The sequence below is a fragment of the Thermobia domestica genome, chromosome 8 (assembly GCF_964235325.1).
Source record: "Thermobia domestica chromosome 8, izTheDome1.hap1.1, whole genome shotgun sequence".
Taxonomy (NCBI): Eukaryota; Metazoa; Arthropoda; class Insecta; order Zygentoma; family Lepismatidae; genus Thermobia; species Thermobia domestica.
This window is the reverse complement of record NC_137461.1, coordinates 258,678,472-258,704,923: the sequence shown is the minus strand read 5'-3', so window position 1 is coordinate 258,704,923 and position 26,452 is coordinate 258,678,472. Positions and strand designations below refer to the sequence as shown.

The following is a 26,452-nucleotide window of genomic DNA, read 5'->3' as shown; positions in this document are numbered from 1 at the left end:
AAATTTTGGTAAACAAAGGTAGGTTTGGTGAGGAGAAAAACGGTTTTGGGGACATAATGGTAAATTTGAGGGATTGGCCCTAGTCCTAGGGAGCAGTGGGGGGATGGAAGACTCCTGCTGTAAATTGAGAGTTTTGTTCTTATCCGCAAATTTAATATATATCTAAATGATTTTTCTATTTCAGCCTGTCACCTCGAGTGCAGCGTACATTTTAGGGGAAGTGGTCCCTAATAAACTGGATGCTGCAGAACCCTTAGTTCGTGTGTTTATGCATAATGGTACAATAATTCCTATGTTAAGGGCACTTTCCAAGTGGGAAATCTCGAAAGTGACGTAAGTATATAAGATGGTTAGCATAGCAATAGTTGGTATAGCAATAGTTATAAAATTCAGTCAGGTGTTATAGTGTTTTGTCCTTAACAGAATGTGTTATAATCTTTGGCAGGAGTGTTGCTTACTTACTTTCGTAATATTCCTTATATTTAGTTAGTGACCGTAAGGAACATATAATAAATAAGTTGGAAACTTACGAGAAATTCCTGTCTGTCCTTCAAGTGATTAAGGACAAATCTGCATGATAACAGAGCCGTGAAGTGTAATAAAATAATAATGAAACTGTGTCCTTCTCTTGGAGAAACATTGGGTCAGACATACTGAAATTTATAGCTGAGTTCTTTGTTCCACCCGACAACTAAATCGGAACTTTCAGTTTGTTTGTACCGAAGTAAACTATGAAAATTTCTTGATTTTGTTTTAAAGTATTGGCTAAACAATTATGTGCGTTTCAAGGAACTGAAGTTGATCGTAAGGGGAGCAGAACCCCGTTTGGGCATCCTCTAGCTACAGGTCTGTTCTCCGTGCTGTTATTGTGTTTTTCACTTATAAGCATGTTATTGCGCAAAATAATTCGGAAAACATCTTGTAAGACGCATCGAAATTGTTTCACAAGCAAACTTGTGACAGGAATCATAGACTACATTACCATTCCTTTTTCTTTTTTTCGTACGCACTAGTTATATATTTTCAAGTGTAGCCAGTTTATGAAGTTTACAAGACCACAATATCAAAGTTAACAAAGTAGAAGAAAAAGGAGTAGCGTGATGAACTAGTGCAAGACTACTTCAACATATTGTCAATTTGTGAAGAATACTAAATACTGGAGTGTAAACTGAGAATCGAACACTTGATTGTAGGTTCTCTGTCTATCTGAGTCTTAGGTTGATTTCTCACAGAATATTGCGAGAGAGAGAGACAAACACGTATTGATCACAGTAGAAAACTGATAAAAGAGTGATAAAAAGGTTTTAATTTCCTACTTGCTCTTACAACACATGTATAAAGATTGTGTTTGAGGTACGAAGCAAGGAGTCTGAAACTATTACAAAAGTTTAATATAAAAAGGAACTTCCATTGTGTTCCTTGTGGCAGCTGAAGTAAACCTCGAAAGCTCCGCCTCTTCTTCACTGATGTAACTTATAGACGAATGGCAAGTCTAGAGCTGAAGTATGTTGCGCCTTTCATATTTCTTAATCTGAAAGTTTCACGTGTATGTCTGATAGAATAAAATAAGTTTTGGGCGTATTTCAATAAACCGTATTAGATTTTGGAAACAACCCGAACTTACTTCATTCAATTCAGACAGTTGGTATTGCACTCAAGCCAGCCTTGAATTGTTTACATAGGTTTTTACAAAAGTTTAAATATTTACAATAATTTCAAGGTTTTTAAATTTGGTATACTCTACAATATAGCTGAAGATGTAATTATCTTTTGAGAAGAATGATTTACGAGGTAAGTTTTATACGTATTCATCCTTCTATTATCCTTGTAGTACAGCCTTAGCCTACCCAAAGGTCAAGCTTCCGTACTATAACGGTATAGTTTGATCAAATGTCAAACCTAACACAGACGTCTTGATTTTATTATCTGTAAAAGACATTCGAGGATGGGTACCTATCATATTTTAAAGTTCTACACTGTACTTCCTCAATTCACTTAGTACTAGAAGTATTTTAAAAAATATTGGAAACTCTTAAGATAAGAAATGAACGAAAAGATTATAATATCTAATCAAAGAGAAATTTTTATTTTCACTTGTAATGACTAGTTTTATGAAATACCTATTGTATTTTGAACACCTACCGAAGTGATTCTGGTGTGTTGGGAAGTGATTCTGGTGTAGTTTTAAAAGAGAGGCTAATAGTACCAAACATTGTTTCAATAAGATTTGTCAAGTATCTCCACCAGGAAGCACTTGTATTTTAAAGTTTTTCGTAGCAGTTATTATGTACGGTTTTAATATTCGTTAAATTTGCTTAACAAATAGTTCACTGTTCGATTTTTTTAAATACAAATACTGTTGATTTATGTAAGGGTTTTTATACAACTTGTGATAAGACGGTGGTGATGTCAATTTTCTTAGTTAGCCGTTAGTAGTGTTTAACAGTGTTAATTTTAGTGATTGTTGTTAAATCGGTGGTAAGTTAGGAAAAAAAAAAAATGAAATAACACTTGGATTGAGAATAAGGTTAAACATCAGTGGTCATAAGAATTTTAAGATTTATTTAAATGAGTAATCAGTAATCACTACATTTTTAACTTGTAATTTAATGATCTTTGTAAATTTGTCATTTCAGAGATGCGAATACGATATTTCGAGGGAATAGTTTAGTGTCAAAAATGATGGATGAGTTTATGAAGTTAGCTGGACTGCATTACCTGCATAGTACATTAAAACCAGTGCTAGAGGAGATTTTTCAGGAACGAAAACCCTGTGAAATCGACCCTACTCGAATTAAGGATATTACAACAATAGAAACTAATCTATCGAATTTAATGGTAAGAATTCGAAGATTTAGTTTTTTCCTTATTTTTGTGTGATTAGGTTTCTGAGAATGATTAGATTGTACTTAAAGTATTGTTTCTAAGGCTGTAGATAATGTATGCGTATCACATTAATTTACTTTTGAGTGTAAATTTTCATAATAAGGATGTAGTGTCCTATATTGCAATCGATCACATATATTGTAAATTTGTAATTATCGTAAAAGTGAATGATAAGTTTTGCAGTCACTTATGTATTAGCCTAGTAGTATATTAATGGTAAAACTGCTGTGATGGACAGGGTGGTTCAAAAGTCCGTTTTCCCTAAGAGGAACTGCATATGTAATTTTAAGAATTAATAGAATATATTACAAACAATGTGAAACTTATAAAGTATGTATGATAAATTATGGTTCTCTTACTTTTTTTTTTCGGGACACGGTGGCTCAGTGGTAGAGCGCTGACCTCTGGTGCTAGAGGTCGTCCCTGGTTGGATCCCAGGTCAAGTGAGTTTGTGGTGGACAACACCATGGGTTTTATCGGGGTTTTCCCGTTTCCTCCCGCATTCTCACTTCACCAATAATGATTCACGTTTATCCTAATCATCCGTCTTTTATAGCTTAAAGGGCATAATCATCGGACGTAAAACTAGAATTTTCATTTCATATACTTTCTTACCTATTTTCAGCAATAAATACAGACTTCTATACTACACCTACACAGTTTTGTTCTTTCTTTGTTCTTTTGGTCCATCCTGTAGATTGAAAATACATGAGAAAGTACTCTTTGCCAGTCGTATTTTTCTCTCTCTACCTGCTGAATCGGTTTCTACATACATGCGCTGAGTATAGTTAACATTAAAATAGCAAACTGACAGCTTTTATTAATGGAGGGGAAAATGCCTGAAACTAGTCCATAGGTCCCTAAGTAAATAACAAAACATAGAGTGAGTATGCACTTTTGCTAGCAACTGCGGAACAGCTGCTCTGCTGCTTCCCGGATTCAGTCGCCTTGAGCTTAATAGTTCAAGGTAATCTGTGTGAGCACTAGCGTTGCGGGGGTGCGGGATGGGGTCATGGTGGTTCAGTGGTAGAGCACCTACCTCTGGTATGTGAGGTCCCTGGTTCGATCCCCTGACAAGTAAGTTTGTAGTGGACAGCATTGTGCCCGTGAGTTTTGTTGGGGTACTTCCGTATCCTCCTACAATCTCATTCCACCAAATTGCCTTGCCACTCACTTGCCTTAACCATCCGTCTCCCTTAGCCTAACAGGCATAAACGTGGGACGTTAAACTAAAAGATTTCGTCGTAAGTGGATAATAAACCAAAGCGGTAATTCGAAAAAGTTCAAATCCCGTTGTTGACAATGATGCACAGTGAACGCGAGCCTTATTGAAGATGGCGAACGCGAGCACGAAATCCATGGAGTATAATGAGTCACTGCCTCGATTGCAGAATAGTTATGTTTGCTGTATATGATGTTTCTTGACAAGAAGGCATATACAGTACGAATTAATTACGTGAGACAGACTTGGTTATTTCCAATCTCGAAATGGTTGTTCCGGGTCTAAGATTAGTAAAAGCATCACGTCCTGTTCGGATATAAATTCGTTGCTTAACTGATCCTTCTGATACATCATCGCTTCTGGCAAGTGTCAACATAAAAGTAGGACTGCAGTACATAATTTATGTATTTACAAAGTTTCATAAAGCACAAGGCCTTTGGCTAAAACTGAACAACATAAGAGAACCCCCCTCCCCCCCCAAAAAAAGAAACAATACAATAAAGAAGGTACACATTCAAATTACAATAATATCTTCAGTTGAGTCCTAAAGTTTCGTTCGGAAGTAAAAATGTTAAAACCTGCTGAAATTGTATTGTAATTTTGCGCTAGTCTGTAAAAGAAGGAGCGCTTAATGATTGATAACTTAGGTGTCTCGTAAGTTAGCAAATTAAAAGAACGAGTTCGCCGTGGAGGAACACGAATATTGATCTGCGATAATAAGAATCCAGAATCAATTTTACACTGTCAGTAGTTACAACACATTATTGTCTCGCACCAACGAAGTAATTCACCTGTTACTTTTCTTTTCTATATTGCGGGCGCGGTGGCTCAGTGATAGAGCGTTCACCTCTGGTGTATAGGGTCCTTAGTTCGATCCCAGCTCGCGCCAAGATAACTTTGTGGTGTACAAACACCGTGTGTGTGGGTTTTCTCGGGCTTCTCCTGTTTCCTCCCACTTCCTTCATTCCATCATTTCATTCATCTTTCATCATCATCGTGTCCTTTAGCCTAGCCAGCATAATCGTGGGACGTAAAACTTGAAGATCTCATTTCATTTTTTTTTCTTTTCTATATGGGCTAATGTTTCATTTGGAAAGTGTTCATATTTTTACGAGAAATATATATAAAAGTAATTCAGTCTACCAGAATTGCGTATTTGTCTATATAGTTTTTTTGAATTTTTCATTTGAGATGAATTTTTTCGGATCTTTACTACTTCATGTTTCTTTAAAATGAAAAATAGAGGAAAATTATTATTAATTATGGCAGTTAGTTAAAATTTTTATGTTCATACGTAATTTTGAAATAAGCATTAATTATTGTTATTATTATTATTTTCGTTGCAGGATTACGTAGAGAAGGTTTTTCAAGCAATTACCTCGTCAGCTTTAAACTGCCCATCGTTAATGTGTCAAGCATTCCATGATCTCAAAGAATTAGCAAGTTTACGCTTTCCAGGTAAGTGTTGGAAACCTTCTTATCTCGTCAGCGATCACGCTTTAATATGTATTGGTTGTTATCAGAGTATTACTATTTGAGTATTGACGTATGCAACTATGTATAAGGTTAGTACAGTTTTAACTGAGAATTAGTTGTGAACCGTTCAAGTATGTACCATCTTGAAATGGGTGATCACATGAGACAAAGATCACAGGGTGTCTATCGGTTACGAAAATTACGGAATCAGAAAACGGTCATGAAAGGCAAGAAAAAGTTAAGAAATTTAGCTTTTGGGTCACGATTTTTTTTATCTGTACAAATATAAGTAGAGACGGGAAAATATTCTTCTATAAAACGTCAAAATTCACCGTCAAAAATATCTATGGTCGGCTTTAAATACTACCAAATACAATCAAAGCTCGCTTCTATCGCATGCATGAAAAATTCTATGAGGAACACGAAAGACAAAACAAAATCAATATGGAAGCAGAATACCTGAAAGAGCTGAAAGAGAGAAAAGGAGATTGTTACAACAGATCGAAGAGGAAGTTGAAGTACTTCAGGAGATCAAAAAGGGGGAGAAAATATTAGGCAACTTGAGAGAGAGATAGAATCCATTAGTATAACTATTTACAATCAGTGTGACATTTTTAAAGGATTGCTAAGGGTTTGTCAATATATGTACACTCATGTCCAAAATTATTGTCGCATGTCTATATATATATGTTCTTGTAGGAATATAATTTGATAACGAATTCGCCCGGTATTTCTTATAATGTTAGTATGTGCATAATGACAAAGACGTGTATGTGGCAAATTTCATGTCAGAAGATCACTAAATAAGAACAATAAAACGAAAATAAAACTTCCTTGTCCATTTAGCAACATTATATTTTACTCATTGTAATTTTCGTATTTATAATTTTTTTCCTATGAAATTTATCACAAGTATACATTTCCCAATTATACACATAGTATCAGTATTAAAAGTACCCTGCAAACTCATTATCAAATTATATTCTTACAAGAAGACAGTTCTAGATACGCGACAGTCATTTTGGACATGAGTGTACATCATGTGTAATTTTAAGATTAATAGATTTGTGAGTGTTTGCTGTTGGTTAGTTACCGAACAAAACAGACTACATACAATGAATATATTGAAAGTGATGTGAGAAGACACAAAGTTTTTATTGCTCCAGGGAACAGCCTTTGAAAGTAGAGGTAAGATAAAAAATAAGTGCTAAAGAATATAGGTAGCCCTACTGTTATTAGCTTTTGAATGTTACGAAATGTTATTGGTAAAGAAAATGTTACGAAATTTCATTTTGGAAGTTAAGTAGACGTCTTATCAGGTTGGAAGTAGTTAGAATGTAATGAAGGAGAATAAATCTAATGTTTCGGGTGAATTTTAGTAGACGTCTTATCAGGTTGGAAGTAGTTAGAATGTAATGAAGGAAAATAAATGTAATGTTTCGGGTGAATTGATAAGAGTGCAAGAGAGCGAAGGAATAATAAATTAAGAACATACTGTATAATATACCGAATAAGGAGTGAGAAATAAACATAGTGTATTTTAATTGAATTTTACACTGTTTACATTCGAGTTTTAGTGCTAATTTCTCTTTCTTTCAGATAACAAGGAAGTAAGGTACTCAGCCATATCTGGTTTTATCTTTTTGCGGTTTTTCGCCGCTGCGATACTCGGACCAAAGTTGTTTGAATTAACAACTGAACAAATAGTAAGTCGACCAATTCAAATGTTTATATTAAGATTAAACTGTGTACATTTAGACATATAGTTGTGTTTTAGGAAATGATTAAAAAATAAATAAATAAAAAATCAATCAATAAATAAAAACGTATAGCCCAACACTCTTTCAAACTCTCGTATATCATTATTCCAATGGCATGGGAAGTTCATTCAAGCAATAGCGCTGGCTTGAATCAGAAAAAGGGCACTGATTCTCATACTCTTTTTAGTTTGCACATGTGCGAAACAAAACTTTTTGTTTATTATTATTATTATTATTATTATTATTATTATTATTATTATTATTATTATTATTATTATTATTATTATTATTATTATCATCATCATCTTGGAATTGGCCGTCTTACTTTCAGCTTCCGAATCATCCCTTCCTTTGTTTCACACACTGTAGCGCTTCAAGCGAGTTACTAATCGTAATAAAATTACCCCATTTTGCATTGCATGCTGTCGGAGTAATTTTTATTGCGCCTGTTTCAGAATAATTATATTAACGAGAGAAAAAGTTCACGAATGTTTTCGTTTTAGAGCAGACTGTACTGTTACAACGATAACATAGTTGTGTCTGTATCTATCAAGAAGTATACCTAAATTAGAGTAATTTAGCAATATGTAGGTACCACCTTGGTGGTGGCTTAGTGGTAGACCGCTCACTTTTGATGCAAGGATTCCTAGCTTAGTCCCAAGCAATATTACTTCGTAATGGACTTCATGTCCATGAGTTTTGTCGGGTTCTTCCATTTCTTCCAACATCATAATTCCATTTCATAATACTTCACTTCATTAATCATACATCTTATGTAACTTTACAAGGCATAATCATGGGACGGGTAAATTACATATTTTATTCCAGTTTTGGCAGTAGGCACTTTATAGGTTATACAGCAATTGGAGAAAAGAGAAAGGAGTTTTCCATGTATAAAATTGTGATAATTATGACCAACTAAAATTTACTATTGTTTTTGGATGAATTATCTCCAGTATTTATGATACCAGAAGCAATTAGAAGTTACTAACATTATCAGTTTATCAACCCAAAATAAAGTGATCATTTATAGCGATTAACCTCACTTCAGTGGGTTTTTCATGTTTTAATATTTTTCATTATTCCGTCAGTTTTTGCATTTATTATTCAATTGCAATAGTAATTTTTTCTCATTACCTTCAGGCATAACCACGAGCTAAGGATTCTATTTTATTTCAAATACATGATTTTCTCACATGCACACCCTCTCAACTATTTCTGAAAATGTAGTAACTTCATTTGTCTTTTTTTTTTTTTTTTTTTTTTTAAAGAGTATAAGTTGTATAAAGAGTAACACCAATGTTGATTCTTCTAGCACTTTAACATTAATGGTAATAATTACGTTTCGTGTTACTTATAGGATTCCCAGACAAATAGAACTTTAACGTTGATCTCAAAGACAATTCAAAGTGTAGGTAATTTGGTAAGCTCACGTTCTTCCCAACAAACCTGTAAAGAAGAGTACATGGCAGCGGTCTACAAAGTGTTTTACACGGACCAACATGTACAGGCTGTGAGACAGGTAAGTTTCAGCTTGCGTTTATACTTTCTCTGAAATAGTAGGTGCTAATAGTAGTTTAGTAAATAGTGCTAGTGTAGTTTTACAGTACACTTGTATTACCTTTATATTAGGGGATCGTACAGTTAAAGAAGAAATACTTTAAATTTTATTAAGGTTAGTGTAAAGACTCTATTATCGCCAATAGATGGGAGCAGGTTTCCCTTGTCTTTGCAATGCATTTTGGTAGGTATCGACAAAATTCGCAAAAAATCAGTCAAAATCAAGAGATTAATTTCGAAACTTTGTCCAGAAACGAATTAAATCAATAATTACAGAATAATCCGTGTAATTAGGTGATACACTGGTGATCAAAAAATAAGGTTACAAAGCTTGAAGTGAAACTTGTATTTGTTATTTCATGCAACCAATACAGACAACAGATAATACATACATTAGATTATTTTTCTACGTAGTATCCATATCGGTTGTCACTTGTTGGATCGTGGGATTAGTTTGAAGATTTCCTCTTGGTAAAAGTCCTGTCCTTGCGTGTTCAGTCACGTTGTCACGAAGTGTTTCACCTCCTCATTTGAAGCAAAGTGTCGGCCTCCTAGGTGCTCCTTCGAGTATAGGAACAGGTGAAAGTCGCTTGGAGCGAAGTCTGAGCTGTAAGGAGGGTGGTCGATGATATCTCAGGGAAACTTGCTTCGGCTACTGCGCTTCTCGTCAGTTACGTTTTCTCTACCAGCCGTAAACTTCCGACATGCTGACGAAACATTACAGTCTCTCCGTAAACCTCTTCCAGTTGCCGGTGAATTTTAGCCGCGATTACATGTTTCATCTACAGAAATCGAATAACTGAGCAGACTTACTTCATGAAAGCAGTTTTCGAAACAAGTCGCCATTTGTGTTTCTCTACAACTAGCGCTGTAGGTGGCGGGCGACTGAAACTCTGCACAGTTGCCAACTCCATGTATTAAAATTACCGCACATTCCTCCAGATTATTCGTCCATAACAGACAAAACTCCAGTAATATCGGCCTTGTAACTTTAGTTTCTGATTCTCCCTTCCATTAACAAGGTGTCTACTGGTCAGAGAAAGTCAGGGAATTCATAGTCAGGAAAAAGGAAAGTTGGAAATTATACGGTCAGGGAATTTCGTTACAGATCAGGGAAAAAATTCTTTACTCAAGACTTTTATATTGAGAATGTTGTTAATGATTTTGTAGCGAGTTCTATCATCCAATACTCATAATCTTCTAGACAGTCTGCAAAAGTATATTGATTAGCCCATAGAAACCGAGTACGTTAAAGTTGAATATTGTTTCTGTTTTATTTTTGTAATCTGTCTTGTGGGTGATTGTTGGGTCACAGTGTTTAGGAAAACCTTTTGTGGATAGTTGTACAGTCAGCGACAAAACTTCTTTCCGTGTGATGAAATTAGTTTCGTAAATAACTTCAGAATGGAAGGACAAGTTGAGTACAGGTTTCAGTAAATTAAAAAGAACGCAATTTTCTGAACGTTTCAGTCATACCACTGTTATTCCCAAAATAAATTATACCAAACGGAAAGAAATTTTGTTGCTGACTGTACAAGCCAGTATGAAAACATATGTAGAGCTTTTGAACATAGATCCTGGATTTGCCCAAACACAACAGTTAGGTTGTGGTACTACAGGTCACGTGTTCTCAATGGACGAATACCGAAGAGTGCGAGAATGTATGGATGTTTTGGGCGCGGACCGGGTAGTGTAGTAATTAACGAATAGACACGATACACCGAAGATCCCGGGTTCGAGTCCCTGTTCAGTCATGTACACTCATGTCCAAAATTATTGTCGCATATCTATAACTGTCTTCTTGTAAGAATATAACTTGATAATGATTTTGCAGGGTAGTTTTAATACTGGTACTATGTGTGTAATCGGGAAATGTATATTTGTGGTAAATTTCATAGGAAAATAATTATAAATACGAAAATTATAATGAGTAAAATAAAATGTTGCTAAATGGACAAGAAAATTTTATTTTCGTTTTATTGTTCTTATTACTGCTCTTTTGACATGAAATTTGCCACGTACATGTCTTTGCCGGTTATACACATACTAACATTATAAGAAATACCGGGCGAATTCGTTATCAAATTATATTCCTAGAAAAACATATTTATAGACATGCGACAATAATTTTGGACATAAGTGTACTTTTTACTCTGTATTATATGTGGAGCTTGTTCGTGAAGTGTAGTGTTATTCACTGAAAGTTGTTGTGTCTATGTGATGAATTATGTAATGTCTGTGATGATAGTCGCGGTTGATTATTTGTTTAACTAAAAGTGTCATTGAATAGGAGGAACAATTTCCAAATGCTTGCGTAAAACACTGAAAAATGTATGTTGATTTTGTTTTTAAGTTTTTGCCATTAAATTGTGTTATGTTGACTGCTAAAAACATTACAAAACGAAATAAGTAATAAATGGGAGTGGAAAGGGTGGCTATGAGGGGTGAAGGGAGACCACTATAAAATAGTCATAAATTAGAGATAAATAAATTGGATAGTTCGTAAGTTTGTAGTGTAGTGCGCATAACCATATAAACAATAGTGAAAGCTCATAATATGCTTTAAATATACGTTATTTTTCATGAGTTATGCTAAGAAAATGATAACGAAAGAGTCAGGAAAATTTATCATTTGGCCAGGGAAAGTCACGGAATTTGATTTATATAAAAGACTAGCAGAATATACCCGTTCCTCGCATGGGGGCTGTATTTAGAAATCAACACTTATGGGAGTATCACTATTCATTTCAACGACCGCGAACACTATGGATTTGACACTAATATCCGTCATTTTGGGCTATTTTTACATGTCTCGGTACCCCTCCCCGCTTCCGCTGACTCCCATCTCGCATACAATGATAGCTGAATTTGCAAGTCATTGGTAATGAAAGTGTCACCATTGATCTCAGCGACCGCGAAAACTATGGATTTGGAACTAATATCGGTCATTTTGGATTACTTTTACATGCCTCAGTATTTCCCATCTCCCCGGTAACCCCCGGCCCGCAGCGGAATAGGGTGAATTTGGAAGTTAATGCGATCAGAGCTTCAAAATTGATCTCAGCGATCACGAAAACTATGAATTCGACACTAATATCGGTCATTTTCTACTACTATTACATTTCCAGGTAAACGCCCCCCCCCCCCCTTGAGACCCCCCTGGTTCGAATTTTGAGAAAAACGCTTCGCCTTGGTCTGGGGCCTGGACCAAGGTATCCGTGACCAAAATTTGGTCTAGTTGTATGGTCCCCAAGCCGGTCCCAGTACATGCATTTCCCTGTTGGCAGTTGGCAGGAAGTGTCACTAAAGAGTGCACATGCTGATGTAGCCTAAGATTTATGTTAGATAGTTTGTGGTCGTTGCTAAGATAAACAAGATGCATGGAAGATTTTGAGTATATGTCGTAAGGACAAAGATTAGAAAGAATATAATAATTATATGAATTAGTAAGAATCAGAGGATACTGTTAAGATGATTTAAGAACAGAGGTACGATTACGAGTAAGAATAAAGTTTACAGATTGTTATATGTAGTGAACAATCAAATCTCATGCAGTGAATCATGTAGTGATGATTTAGTTTGAAACTAAATCATCATCTAGTGATGTAGTTTCATGATTCACATCAAACATGTAGTGAATCAAACTAGTGTAGTGTGAGTTTGTGATGCTCCAGCTTTCGCTTTTACATCACAATTTTTCAGGTTACTGATGTTTAATGGTGCTTATATGTATAATTGACCTGCACAGTTATGTTTATTATTTATGTTTCAATATTATTTGTTAGTTTAAATATATTTTGTATTAGTTGAGGTAATCTGAACCTGCACCGAAGGTTACAGAATAGTGATTGGCAATGTGAAATAATTTTGGTGCCAATGTATATTTGTTAAAAGAAGAAAAATTTTAATTATTAATATAATATATATGAAATCTCTTACAAGTAAGAAGATAATTTAGCAAGTGAATTCTAAATCCAATTTCCTAGATCTTGATTATGTTTCTGAAGTCACAAAACAGATACGAATCTGAATAAGTATTTAGAATACGTTTTAAACGTTATAAAATAATTACAACAAATTAGATTAATATTTATTTGTGGTATAAGTGAGAGTAATAATGAAACAGGAATAACTAGCTAATTCCGGCAGGATTATCCTGCCACAGCTTTCTCCCAAATGTTCTTCATAATGCATTAAGTTAAATCTTGAAGCCAAATCTAAATTTCTGTATACGTAAACTAATACTAATAATTCTCAAATGTGGGACATTTAATTGTGTTTACTAGTAATAAAAATGTCTAAATTTTGATATCAGTATTTCGTAGAAAACATAAGATGTTTGTGTCTGACGTTACTTATAATTTTAGTCATGAAATGACGATTAAGTTAATTGTTGATTGGAGAATAAACACCAAACCTTCTGAAGCGATGAGATCTTTTTATAAATATGTATTTTATGAATTTTCATGAAAGGAAGTGCAAGTCTAATTGTGTAATTGTAATCTGTAGCTATGAATAAAAATAAGTAATATGAAAAGTGAGGTTAACGAATAAATATGAAGAATAAGATAAGAAAATAATAAATAAATAATAAGTAATTTATAAATAAATAATGAAGCTACGTACGAAGAAATGAATGTATAAATAAGTGAAATGATAAAATAATTAAGGAATCTAAATAACACATATAATTGTTTTATATATATTAAGCTACAAGATAACAAACACAATTATTTTAATTTATAATTCATGAAAGTTAACTAACTGAAGTCAATACATCTGAAAGTCATCGAAGAAAGAAGTCTAAGCAATTATTTATGATCATGACCAACATCTAAAGTTGAAGATTAATGACGATGATGGAAAATAACGAAATTATGACATAATTTGAAATACGTTTGTCAGTTCAGGAAATGTTTTAGTTATTGTAATTGATTATTATTGGACCTTACTATTTTGAAAACAAAATATAAACCATAAAATTTGAAACTACTTTGTTGCTGGTTTTCAGTAGTTAAGTATGTTTGCATATAGAGAGTATATGTTTCATGTCATAATCCTTTAAACCAACTACCCTTATACACAAAGGTCTATACATTCTTATGTCTGCTCTCTGGGGTAAGGTCAACTCGTTCAACGAATCTGGATGCGTTGAAGTATATTTTCTAGAACAATGTTTCTAGTGGCGACTCAAGGGCTTTAATAAGTGTCACCTATAGTCTTTCATAATGATGACTATCGATAGCGTGCCATTACAAATTCAATTAAACCGTTGCGTGAACAAAAGGGAGCAATACAAGTTTGATTACTTGAGATATACTATTCCGGATAGTTTACAATAAGAGTAATTTAATCTACTAACACTAGCCAAATTCTTCCTTACTCATTTCATAAAGTAACATCCCCCCATCCCCCCGGTTCGAAATTAAAAACGCTTCGTCGTGGTCTTGGGCCAGGACCAAGGTACCCGTGACCCAAATTTGGTAACTCTCGGTCCACTCGTCTGGTCCCCAGGCCGCACACAGACAGACAGACAAACACACACACACATACTAACTCTGTTTTATTTATATTAGATTGGTAGACACCCTGATAAAAGAACTCGATCAGGAGAATCACTCCAGCTATCTATTGCAAAAACAAAAAAATCGCGTACATGTATGGGATGTAGATAGCTATCGTTGAACTTACCGTTATGCGTTAAGATGTTAACGGATTGACTCCATTAAAGAACTCGGCCTAGATAGCTTTTGGTATCTAATTAAAATAAAAAATGCATTCGTTCAAGAGTTATCGTGCAGAGTAACGGACGAAAGCACTAACAGCATTCATACTCTTGTAACTGTAACAAAATTAGTTGTTTATTGAGGAGATATGGAATGACAATGGAGATATGGAATGACAAATCGCAAGCAAAGTACGTTTCTATCGCATGTATAAAAATTCGGCCTAATTCGCTCTTCAAAATGTTAGAAAATTTTATGATTTGGTAAAGAAAAAGTCACGAAATTTCATTTTGGAATTTTGGTAGACACCCTGTAATAGTAATAATGTGGGTGAAAATATTTTTTCCTCGAAGTTGAATGCTGAAAATAGTGGCATTTTATACGCTATCAAGTACGGTATATGCTAGGGCTGACCAACGTGTTTATCACGGTCGATGTGAACAGATAATTAGACCGCCAGTGATTTTTAAAATGTCAGGTAGCCTTCAGACTTAAAAAGATTGGCTCTCCCTGGTATACATGTTAATTTGAGAAGCTTGGAGATTGAAGCTGAAATAAATAAATCCAATATTCAAATTGTATTGTTAAAGTGATTTTAAAATAGTTAAACTAAAATGTGCGTTATCACAATAATGTATATTTTAGTTGGTTTGTAGCATTTGATGTTTATTAAAGTGTTCTGAATATTAATCATAACAAGTTGGAGAACTGACCTTTAGCAATCCCAACGCATACATTTCAGCGACAAATTTTCACCTTCACTACGTATCCCTTGAGAAATTTACATTCTTTGATCTTATTGATCGTCTACTTATTGCTTATGATTATTTGATATACATGCTATTACCTCTTTAAGTAATTGTTGTAAGTGTTCTTTACCTGTAATATTGGACATTTTGTTTACAGTTTTTGGAAATAATATCTGCTTCATCAAATCCGTGTGATCGGACTCTGGATACTCCAGTGGTGCTTAAAGAAGGGTAAGTTCTAGGATATTGTGTGGTAATACGGCTTGCTCTTTTTTCCCCCGCTGATATTCCGTAGAATACACTTTTGACAGTTTTCTTGTGTGACAAATACCTTTAGAAATAAATACACACAAAATTAATTGTATTTTTAATTGAAAGCATCATAAGCAATTTTAAATAAGTGCGAATCATTTTTTTTTTTTTTTAAATAGCTGTTTTCACTGTCTTATTAGTAGGACAATCTTATATATATTTGATTTTATCAAATCAAATTTCGGAGTTACAAATTAATAAAACACTTACTTATTCTTCGCCTAATATAATCATTCCTGCCAGTTTTTTCTAAGTTGTAATATACATTTCGTTAGTTCTGCAGTGTTCATTTTATATATATATATATATATATATATATATATATATATATATGTTTATTTACTTAACTGTGTTGAAAGGGAAACTTAATGATAGTTAAATCTGTTTAATGAGCAAATATGACATAATAATTGATTCAGTAATAATAAACAATGTAATAAAAGTACCAATACAAACGTAAAAATTAATAATAGGGTAGGCCAGAAGTTCTTATCCTGACTTGGTTTCGGATGTGCTAGGGTATCTCAAATTTCATCCACTGTCTCTCATTTTTTCAATAACCAGCTCCTATGGCCATACACTTCCACATTTATGAATAAGCCCTGCAATACCGGTTTTCCTACTTGAGTAAAAACGTCGTATAATAATGAAGACATCTTTATAAGAAGGAATTAATATTCGATGCATGGTAAATGCGGCGGACAGAGCAAAGTTTATAGACACGACAGAAAATAGAATTACAGTTTCAGATGCATTGTCAGCTAGTAGTAACAAATTTACATAGGAAGCACCCTTTTGTTCCTTTAACAGTGTTGATAATTTTTGCACAAGCCGCTGTTATAGTAGACTTTTTTATAAATAATCCAATCTGTATTTCCACACACTGCATGGCCTTGTTGAATGACTTTTACACATACCAAGATGCTTCGTACACATTCCTCATATTTTGTTTTTGGTAAGGTATCATCCTGGGAACCCACCTTAAGTCACCACGTTCATATTCAAGATGCTATGCAACAAGTTGTGCTCTGATTCTTTATTGATATTTGTTTTCCGAGCTAAGTAACAAACATCAACATGAATCTTCAAGCACTTTCTGTTCCACTTTTGCCACCACAGATCAATAATTGCTGCCACGGATCATCTTGAAGACTTGTGCGTCCACATTTTTAATTATCTTGTTGAACATCGTGTGAATCCTCAAGGATATTTGTATACATTTCTCTTGAAGATGCAAAAGCTAATCGGCTCGAAACTCAAATTTTGTCCAACATAATTGTCTCCTAGTTTCGATCCATTAACTCCAGTTCACCAGGACCTGTAAAGATATTAATTAGCATGATGACTTTTGAGATACAGCTTATAGTTGTGTAGAATTTCAAACGCCTAGTACATTTATGTCATGACGAGGGAAAGAACGTTTGGTCTGTCCGCGTATTTTTAGTTGAATTAATGTTATACTTTTCACAACTAAAGTAACGAAACATATTTTAACAAAAAGTTAGTAAATAAAACTCTAAAATTAGATTAATAAAATTTTTTAGCGCGTTACAATAACTTCCTAACAAAAATAAATTTTAAGAATGTCATATATGATTCATCGTTTAAACATTTACAACTATTCAAAATAAAAGCAAATTTCTTTTACCTTAAACCCACTTGTTGATATTCTTTCTGATGCCGTCAGCCGTATCACCTTTTACAGACACACTATATCATCCACCTTTAAGTTTTAAATCTAAAAATTAAATTTAAATTGGAGCTTCAGTGGTGATAATTTCTATAGTTACATACACAAAAAAATTCACATATTGTTATTTGTATTCTGACAACATATGTTTTGTTTTAAACAATAAACTGAACGAATAAAGTAGTAATAATAGTATATTGGAATAAATAATGGTAATTTTTAAATATAAACGCTTTAAGATTAAGTGTTGCTCATTCTACATTATAATATGTGTAACACACATCACACACACACATATATATATTTCTATTATTAATGCATGTATTTTTATTCCTAAGCTGCGTTGTGCTGAGACGAAGGAGGTATGTATTTCCATAAATGACTATTCTTTATTTAGTAATTAGAAAATGATTTTACAAAGTAACAGTCATTAAGTAACGAAACCTCTCTCACACAAACCAGTGTTTTGACATCTAATAATGCTCAGAGGACAAAAGGAATGAAAGAACAATCTTAACTTAAACTGAAGTTCATGCTCAAAATATTCCATTGAGCTTCGTCACACTTCGTCTAAAGGATTAGTATTCAGCTAAAATAGATAAAATGTAGGGAAAAGTGTAGCGCATGTTCGTGAGTGTTCAGAATCTTGTGGATTCACCAAGTAGTAAATGGTTAGTGTGTTTCTATTTCAAGTGTACCCCTGCTGGCGCTGCTGTCGATGTGTGTTTGCCATATCTCCTTAGAAAAAGAAGGGAAAAGTTGCTGTAGCTGAGATCCTTCAATAGTTTGGTGCGGATAGGGTTATTTCCCCAAAGCAAAAGGGAAAGTATCGATAGGATGGCGGGGCTGAGGCCGGAGTTTGTTTCACATATTTTCTGAAGACACAGTTGAAATAGAAAGGCTCTAGCACATATGCGTGCTCTCGGTTCAATTCAGACGGTAACTAGGGATTGTTATACTCCAGATAATGAAATTAAATATTGATTTAAATTATAGTCACCATCTGGTTCCCAGTCTGCCGGAGATAAACAAAATAGAAAGAGGTTTCAAGTCATTTTTTTGAAAAGGATTTTAAGATAAGATTATTCTTTTACTAATTTTCCTCATAGTCGTCTTTTAACATAACTTGTGTAGCATGATTTAGTTCTGGAGAACGAGGCTGAATGTTTTATTATTGTAAACATGGCAGTATTAAGAAGATAAGCGTATAACATGCATTGTAACGATAACATGCATTTACTACTTTTATTTTAGTTAATTTGTTGGATAAAAATGTTATTTTATCTGGCAATAGCTACGAGTTAGAACAAGAAATATTATAAAAATGTCTTGAATAATTTCGATTTTATAAATGTTTTATGTGACTACTGCTAGAGGTTAATGTTTGTTAGAAGTGTATGTAATTGCTAAGAAGCGGTTATCAATAATTTGGAAATATAGTGCTCCTAAGTGATCAGAATATGTCTAGTTATTTGAAAAAAATATGAAATGAAATCTTTAAGGTTTATGTCCTACGGTTATGCCGGTTAGGCTGAAGGAGACGGTGATGATGAGAGAGGAATGAAAAAAGTGGAAGGAAACGGGAGAACCCCGAGAAAATCCACGAGCACGGTGTTTGTCCACCACACGGCGCGAGCTGGGATCGAATCAGGGACCCCAAGCACCGGAGGTGAACGCTCTATGTCTAGTTATTTGAATTATCATCGTAGTAAATATTAACAAGTTCTGATAATTACCTGTGTACAGTGGCGGATCCAGAATATGATCAAGGGAGGGGCTAAACCATAGTTTGTCGTTTTATCCAGTGTAAAGCAAAATTGAAGCCCATTTTATCCAGTGCAAACCTGACAGTCAAGCGGGGGGGGGGGGCTATAGCCTCTTAGCCCCCCCTTCCTTGGATCTGCCCTTGCCTGTGTATATACTAGATTAAAATAAGTAACATCAATCGAACTGGTGACAGGTTATAGTGTATTCTGGTCTTGCTCACTAAGTATTCTACTGGATCTCGTTAGTTTTGTATGTGTATCGATTACAAAAGGTTGGGAGTATGGCAGGGTGAAACCATAATAATAAATGTGAAATATAAGTTGAGACACGTAGAAGTAAAATCAAAAGGTACTCAAATTACTCTTCTGTATCCTGTTAAAAATTAGTTCAACAACAATTACGTGAATCGTCGAATTTTCGCTGCTACATGTCAGCATTATCACAAGGAAGAAGCAAGATTTTCCTGAAAATAGGATATATATGGGAATTAAATATTATAGGAAATAACACAAATATTGAAAGTATTTACACAACCAAACACTAACTTCTTAACCTTACGTACACCAAAAGTACCACCAGTGATAACGCGTAACATTGCACACCAAGGGAGGATTAAAAATGTCCACCACATAAATAATTATTTGCTGTCCCAGAAAATATAATATGCTTTTCTACTGTGTGCCTTCAGTTGTCTTAATTTATAGCTAGTACAAAATAGAGAAGAATATTACGTTTTCTGGGACAGAAAATAACGATTGATGTGGTAGACTTTTTTTTTTTTTTTTTTAACCCTTCCTTGGTGTGCGATGCTACGGGTAACCCTTTGGTGTAAGTAGGGTTCACTTTTAATATCGTCATTCTGAAACCAGCAGGTCTTTTTCCGTTTAGGTATATTACGCTTTGCGTCAGCTGTACCCGTAGCGTCGCCTAGTGTCAGAATCTTCAACTTTAACTGGAAATAACTTCATGAGTGGTAGAGCGCTTACTGTGGTGCGTGGGGTCCCTGGTTCTATCCCCGGCCAAGTATGTAGAAAACAACATAGTTTCCGTAGCTTTTTTTTTTTCTTCGAGGTACTCCAGTTTCTTCCCACATTTCATTCCACCATTTCTCCTGTCATCATTCACTTGCTTTATCATTGTCTCCCTTAGCCTAACGGGCATAATCGTGGGATGTTAAACTGAAAAAAAATTTTTCCGATCCAATTCGTTCTCAAGATACACACGAAACAGTGTGTATGTGCTACTATGAGCAGATGTTACAAGTCAATTTCACTCATTGAGAGTTCCTACTTTTTAAATTTACAAGAATATTGAATATTTATCACTTACACATACATATGAACTTGTAAAATTATAACGGAAGAATCTCAATGAGAGGTACGTGAAACTTAAGAGATTTGTTAGATAATGTGGCAGTGAACGGGAAATTAGTAAATAAAGAAAGAAAAACTATAAGAATGCCTTCAAACGTTATGATAGGCTTACATGCAGAAAGAAAAATAGAAATAACAAGAAAGATCTAAAGAATTGGGGAAAAAAAAGAAACTGAAATGTTCCTTTAGCCTCCATTTTGTAATTGTAAGCTAAGGATTTCTCTCATTTGTCTTTTCTGCCGGATGAGAGTAAATCATGCATAATTGAAGACGTTTATACAGTTTACTTTGTTTTTAAAAGTGTTTTCTTTTCCGAAGGTAGATATTATTGTATATACGAGGGTTATTTTTAAGTAAAGTCAATTTGTGAATATCGTATGAAATTTTGTGTGCCCTTGAAAATAAATGTGCACGCAGGCTCCCTACATCTTGTGCGCTCAATTAAACGCCATTTGCATTCACAGCACCAGTGTGTTTGCTTCGTAGTGTTTAACTAACATGTTTTTAGAAAATCAAGCCAATTACCGATTGTAAAACACGGTCATCCAGCTCCAAAGAACAAGAAACGTGACAGTTGAGTATAATCATCGCCAATATGTGAAGTGTATGATGACAATGCAATGAGTGACAGTAAAGTGCAAAAGTGCATCAGAATGTTCAAAGAAAGTGGGAAGAACATCCGTGACAAATCGCATCTAGGAGTCCAGACCTTGCGCCTAGCGGTGAGCACCGCTTCGGCCATCTGAAGAGCTTCCTTAGCGGTAAGCGTTTTGGATATTGTTGAACACTGAAAACGACCGTGAATAATTTACGATTATAGGCGGCAGTACTATGAAAATAGTATCCAAAACTAGTTCGTTATGATAAATTTTTAACCGGCAAGAAAAATAGATAACTCATAACAAATCTCAGAAAATAAATGTTTCTTTGAACGCAGAAGAAATAGTGATTGGGCAGTGTTTGCAAAAAGAACCTTACTTAAAAATAATTCTTGTATATTACGTTTAGAAAACGCTCTTCTTTATTAATGTCTGTTATCAGGGTGCTTTGATACTTAGGCGTACAAGAGAAATTTGATAGTATCATTTGTTAATTTATTTGAAACAATCATTAGAGATTAATGTTCCTGATCTTGGAGATGAACGCTACTTCAGAAACAAGTATTTTTTGTTTCACTCTGTGAAACTATAGTAAAATTCCGAATTGTGTGGATCCAATAACGAATCATGAAGATCTACTACTTTCGATTTCAATAGGGAATAACGGCTGAGATAACATGTTCTTGGGACGCTAATATGGGTGAAAAGTTCCAACACAGCTGTTGTTTGTAGCTACTTATTTTTTTTGTTTACTGTTACAGTTACAAAGTGCAGTTATATTGCAGAGTGATAACAAAGGAGAATACGTCTGTTACACATCTAAGATGTTTGTATGACTTTTTCCATGACCATAACACAATTCAATACGCACAAGAATTATACATATCATTAAAAAGAAGAAATTACATTAAGTTATGCTGGCAATTTCAAGATTGTTCACATAATAATTTGTGCCTGTTGCTGTTGGTTTACCACCTCTGTACTATACCATTAAGCAGTCACTATTAGATCAAAGCTTAGGAGTAGAAAATAACTTTGATTTTGAAACATTATATTAATAGTTTTCTCTTTTCTTTCTTTCTTTCTTTTTTTTTTCTTTTTTTTTCTAATGATAGTTTGGTTTTTATTGCAGGATAATGATTAAACGGGCCCAGGGAAGGAAAAAGTTCGGTAGAAAAAATTTCAAGCAACGTTATTTTAGACTCACCACTCAAGATCTGACATATTCCAAAGCCAAAGGTAAGCTAGATTCCGAATATCATTTGTAATTTGTACCAATGAATGTTTTATCGACATTGTGTGTCTATACAAGAATCATACTTTTATACACCTTTATTTTTAACACGTTCAAGAATATTCGCGATGGAGCATTCGACGCGAAACTCAAAGAAAGAACTAGGCACTTAGGCTTTCTGATTATATAATTTAGAGAAAAACGAAAGTAGAAAACATGTAACTGAAGATAGATACACAGTGCGAAATTCACATTGCCATATACAAGATTCGTTTAAGTTTTTAGATGTTATTTTCTTTCGTCACAAACTACTTACCTCAGAAAATTGAAACTTGTGTCACTTTTTAAATCACTTATGCCAGAGCGGCCCGACTGTAATATAAACGTCCACGCAGAGGTTCTTCGTTGTCGGAAAAAGCCAAAATTAGCTAGGAGTGAAGTGTGGCGAATATGGAGCATGAGACACCACTTCAAAGTTCTTATTACGACGAAAATCCTAAGTTAAGAGAGCCTGAAGAGCAGAAGCAATGTCTTGATGAAAAATCAGAGGAGCAGCCTTCTCAGGTTGTTTTGCTTACAGTATTGGAATGAACTGTCTTCAAAACACGTTCGTAAGATGCAGCCATTACTGTAGTGTCCTCTGGAACACAATGATTGAGGATTGCTGCCATTTCCGTTTCAGAATTGAAAATCGGGATCCATGTCTTCTTCATTGTGACAATTGATGAAAAGAAAACTCTTTGATTGTGTCGTCACGCGTTAACATTGATTGACACATTACTGCCCGTGCAGCATTGTGGGCAACAGTGTAGCATTTTCAGGTCTTCATGCAGAATAATCTCATCACAGAAGGCGATATCACGCACATGTAATCGGCTGTCCTCTGTAATAACTTTCTTCACTCACGCAGTCATGTCGGTCCAACTCGTCCGTGGTCGAACTTCGCTCTACTCTCTTTAAACTTCCGTATCCACGAACGCAAATTTTTCACGTCCCATTACACCATCATCATATGTTTTTCTGTGTTGTTGATGAATATTGGTAATTGCCACATCACAGAGGTGGGGAAAATGGACGATCATACGCTGCTTACTCTATCAGCGGCTATAGGAACTATGAGCACTGCACTGTGCTATCTTGTATATCACAAATTCACAAAGAGTGTCCGCGTATTTTAAGATTAACTACATCCTTCCATCTGCTCATAGTACTTGAAAAAAGAAAAAGAAGACCTTAGAACTCGAACGCATCTCGCATGCAATGAGCACTTTCAGGCTCATTGCTAGTTTTTGTATATATCTACATATATTTTAAAGTATTTTAATGTTCATATCATTTTCTTTGGTTTTATTAATACATATATAATTAGTAGTTAGTACCAGCGCTGGTAAAAACATGATAAAATATGGTAAATACTTATTAATCATTTATATAAATATACATATACTTTTTCTGTTTGATCATTTTGTATATTGTTGAATGTATATATATATATATATATATATATAATTGTGTGTGTGTATGTTAATCAAAAAATATCTTTTACAGCTTTAGAGAAAATAATTCCAAAGCAGGCTAAAGTTTTGTTTTGGTAGCTTAGTTTGAAACACTGCTAAGCAGAACGACAGCTTCTCTCGTTATTGCGGAGAGGGGGAGGTTGTAAAATAGTATATAAGAAAGAAGGAAAATAGCATAGGGACGGCAGATTCTTCATTCTTTTCAGGCAGTTGAGACGGAATTTTCTTTCGGGAGAAGCCTCCGTGCTCCCGAGGTCTCGTTTTTCTTCGCGACTTTTTTTTTTTTTTTTTTTTTTTTTTTTTTTTTTTTTTTTTTTTTAAGTCAGTAGCGAGGGTGCAGCCGAGGAGATGGCTGTGGCTTAGGACCAAGTTTTAGATTTATATTAGAGGAATACGAATCGGAACATTTAATTTCTGGTTGTATGTCCTTGGGGTTTAGACTAAGAATAGGTGTGATTCCCGGATAGGAATTTTGTGTGAAATGTATTTTAGTAGGGATCATTAGATCTATTGTAGGCAACGTCCGTTTTTGGGCGCTGGCTGTTACAGGAATTTTGATTGAATTTTAGGGAAGGCCGTTGCTATGGCAACCGGAGCCGATTTTTTTTTTTTTTTTTTTTTTTTTTTTTTTTTTTTTTTTAAACAGTCAGTTGTGTTTGACTAGCTGGATTAGATTATTTTACACAGCTGATTCCTCACGTAGGGGGATGACAGGCTGTGGGGTTTGAGATTGTTTCCTATTACCGAGCCTTGAATGAAGGTGAAGGAAATTTCCTAGATGAAGGAAACTTCCCTATTTTCCTTTTTTCCCTGATTAATGATTAATAGCCAGTTTATTTTCCTGAAGGTTTGTCCAATAAAGGGCAATACCTGAATTAGAAATTTTAGGCCAGACAGTGCTCAGAATGTTGGGGCTGTCTTTCGAGAATTCGAGGTTTATGATGGCTTGTACGAGAACGCATGTTCAGAATCTCTTTTAGATAAATCTTAATTATTCTTGGATTGAACGCTTTCGGACTGAAGCAAGCAGAATTTAAGGCATTAAGTAGGCGGTGACCTCTAGTTCTAAGAGGTGAACCTAATTTTTTTTAGGCAACTGAACAAATTAGAGAACTCAATTTTATTAATTAAGAAACTTTTAATCCCACTAGGGAAAATTCTCTTTTTTTGGTTTCCTGAATAAAATTTGCTCTAATTGGAAAAGCCTAATTTATATAAAATTCCCTGAACCTTGGGTATTATGATTAAGTTATATTTGTTTTGCTAATTACCCTTAATAAACATATTTTATTTATATTATGTAAGCGTCTCTTGGGATTAAGTCTCAGGTTTTGATACGAAGAAGAAGAAGGGACCATTACACGTATCATGTGTGTATCGTTCATGAAAAAGCCAAGAAATCAGAAAAAATACAACACGAAAGTCAAAAAACAGTCGCAATTTGACTTTTGGTGTTAGGTTTTTTTTGAATTATCATTCTTCAGATTAGACTACTACTTCACCTGTTAGCGGTTACTGTCTGGGGGCACGATGTAGAGCGCTCATCTCTGCTGTAAGAGCTCTCTAATTCGATCTTGGATCATGTGAGTGTGTGGTGGGCAGCATCGTGTCTGTGAGTTTTCTCGGAATTCTTCCGTTTACTCCCACATTCTCATTTCCTCGCTTCTGTCATAACGTCCAGTTTCATTAATCATCAGCCTCCGTTAGCCAAAAGAACATAACCACGATTTGGAAAACTAGGAATTTCATTTCATTTAAATATTAATTCATACCTAGTCAAAAATGGATGAGAACTTTCCCCAAAGACAAATAGAGTCCATGCTTTTCTTCATTCATTGTTAACGACACTGTGTGTTACACTTCAGCAACATACTTCTGGTAATTAAAACTCTTTTAATAATAAACGACACAAAATATTAAGAGGAAAAAGTGCACAGATGCTTCCTATAATTATTGATTCAATTTGTCCATGGGCAACGTTTTAACATTCATCTTTTGAATTTGATTTACGTATTATTACTGTCGCTTCGTGAAGCATACATTGAAAAGATAGGAGTAATATGCTGCCATCTGCTTGCAATTGGCGCTCTTGTACACACACACATTAATAAAGACAATTAAATCACGTTGTTTCTGTTTGTGGATTAACATTTGCATTTTTAAATTTTATTACAAAAATCCAGAAATTTAGATCTCAGTCAAATCGACTATCGAACTCCTAAAAACTTCAGGTGTTTCTATTAATGTTTGTCTTCGGCGATCTCCAGCTCTTTACTGCTCATTTTATATCACAGACATAAACTTAGCCACCATATATGCCGGCTCAATGATGCGATTCTTTCCCCGAAAAGAACAAAATCTCCACCTGTTTGTAATCCACTTGTAGTTTCTTTGAAATCTGATATGCTGGAAGATGACTTGATAGATATTGAGTGAACAGTGATTGTGTAACGTTCAATTTCACGTCATAAAAATAAATGAGAATATACCAAACAAAATCTCAGATTGGATTGAAAAAAAAAAAATTCAACATATTTTAGATTCAGTAGCTTGACTAACTTAACCCAATATTAAAAATCAG

General features: G+C 34.4%; 1 protein-coding gene across 1 annotated transcript in view; it reads left to right on the top strand.

Annotated features, from left to right (window-relative positions):
• RasGAP1 (Ras GTPase activating protein 1) overlaps window positions 1–26,452 on the top strand; it is a 91,590-nt gene that overhangs the window by 41,626 nt on the left and 23,512 nt on the right. The window contains 7 exon segments of the mRNA XM_081769663.1: window positions 185–333; window positions 2,637–2,838; window positions 5,455–5,566; window positions 7,184–7,290; window positions 8,705–8,866; window positions 15,537–15,610; window positions 22,253–22,359. Coding sequence (XP_081625789.1) covers window positions 185–333; window positions 2,637–2,838; window positions 5,455–5,566; window positions 7,184–7,290; window positions 8,705–8,866; window positions 15,537–15,610; window positions 22,253–22,359 — 913 coding nt within the window.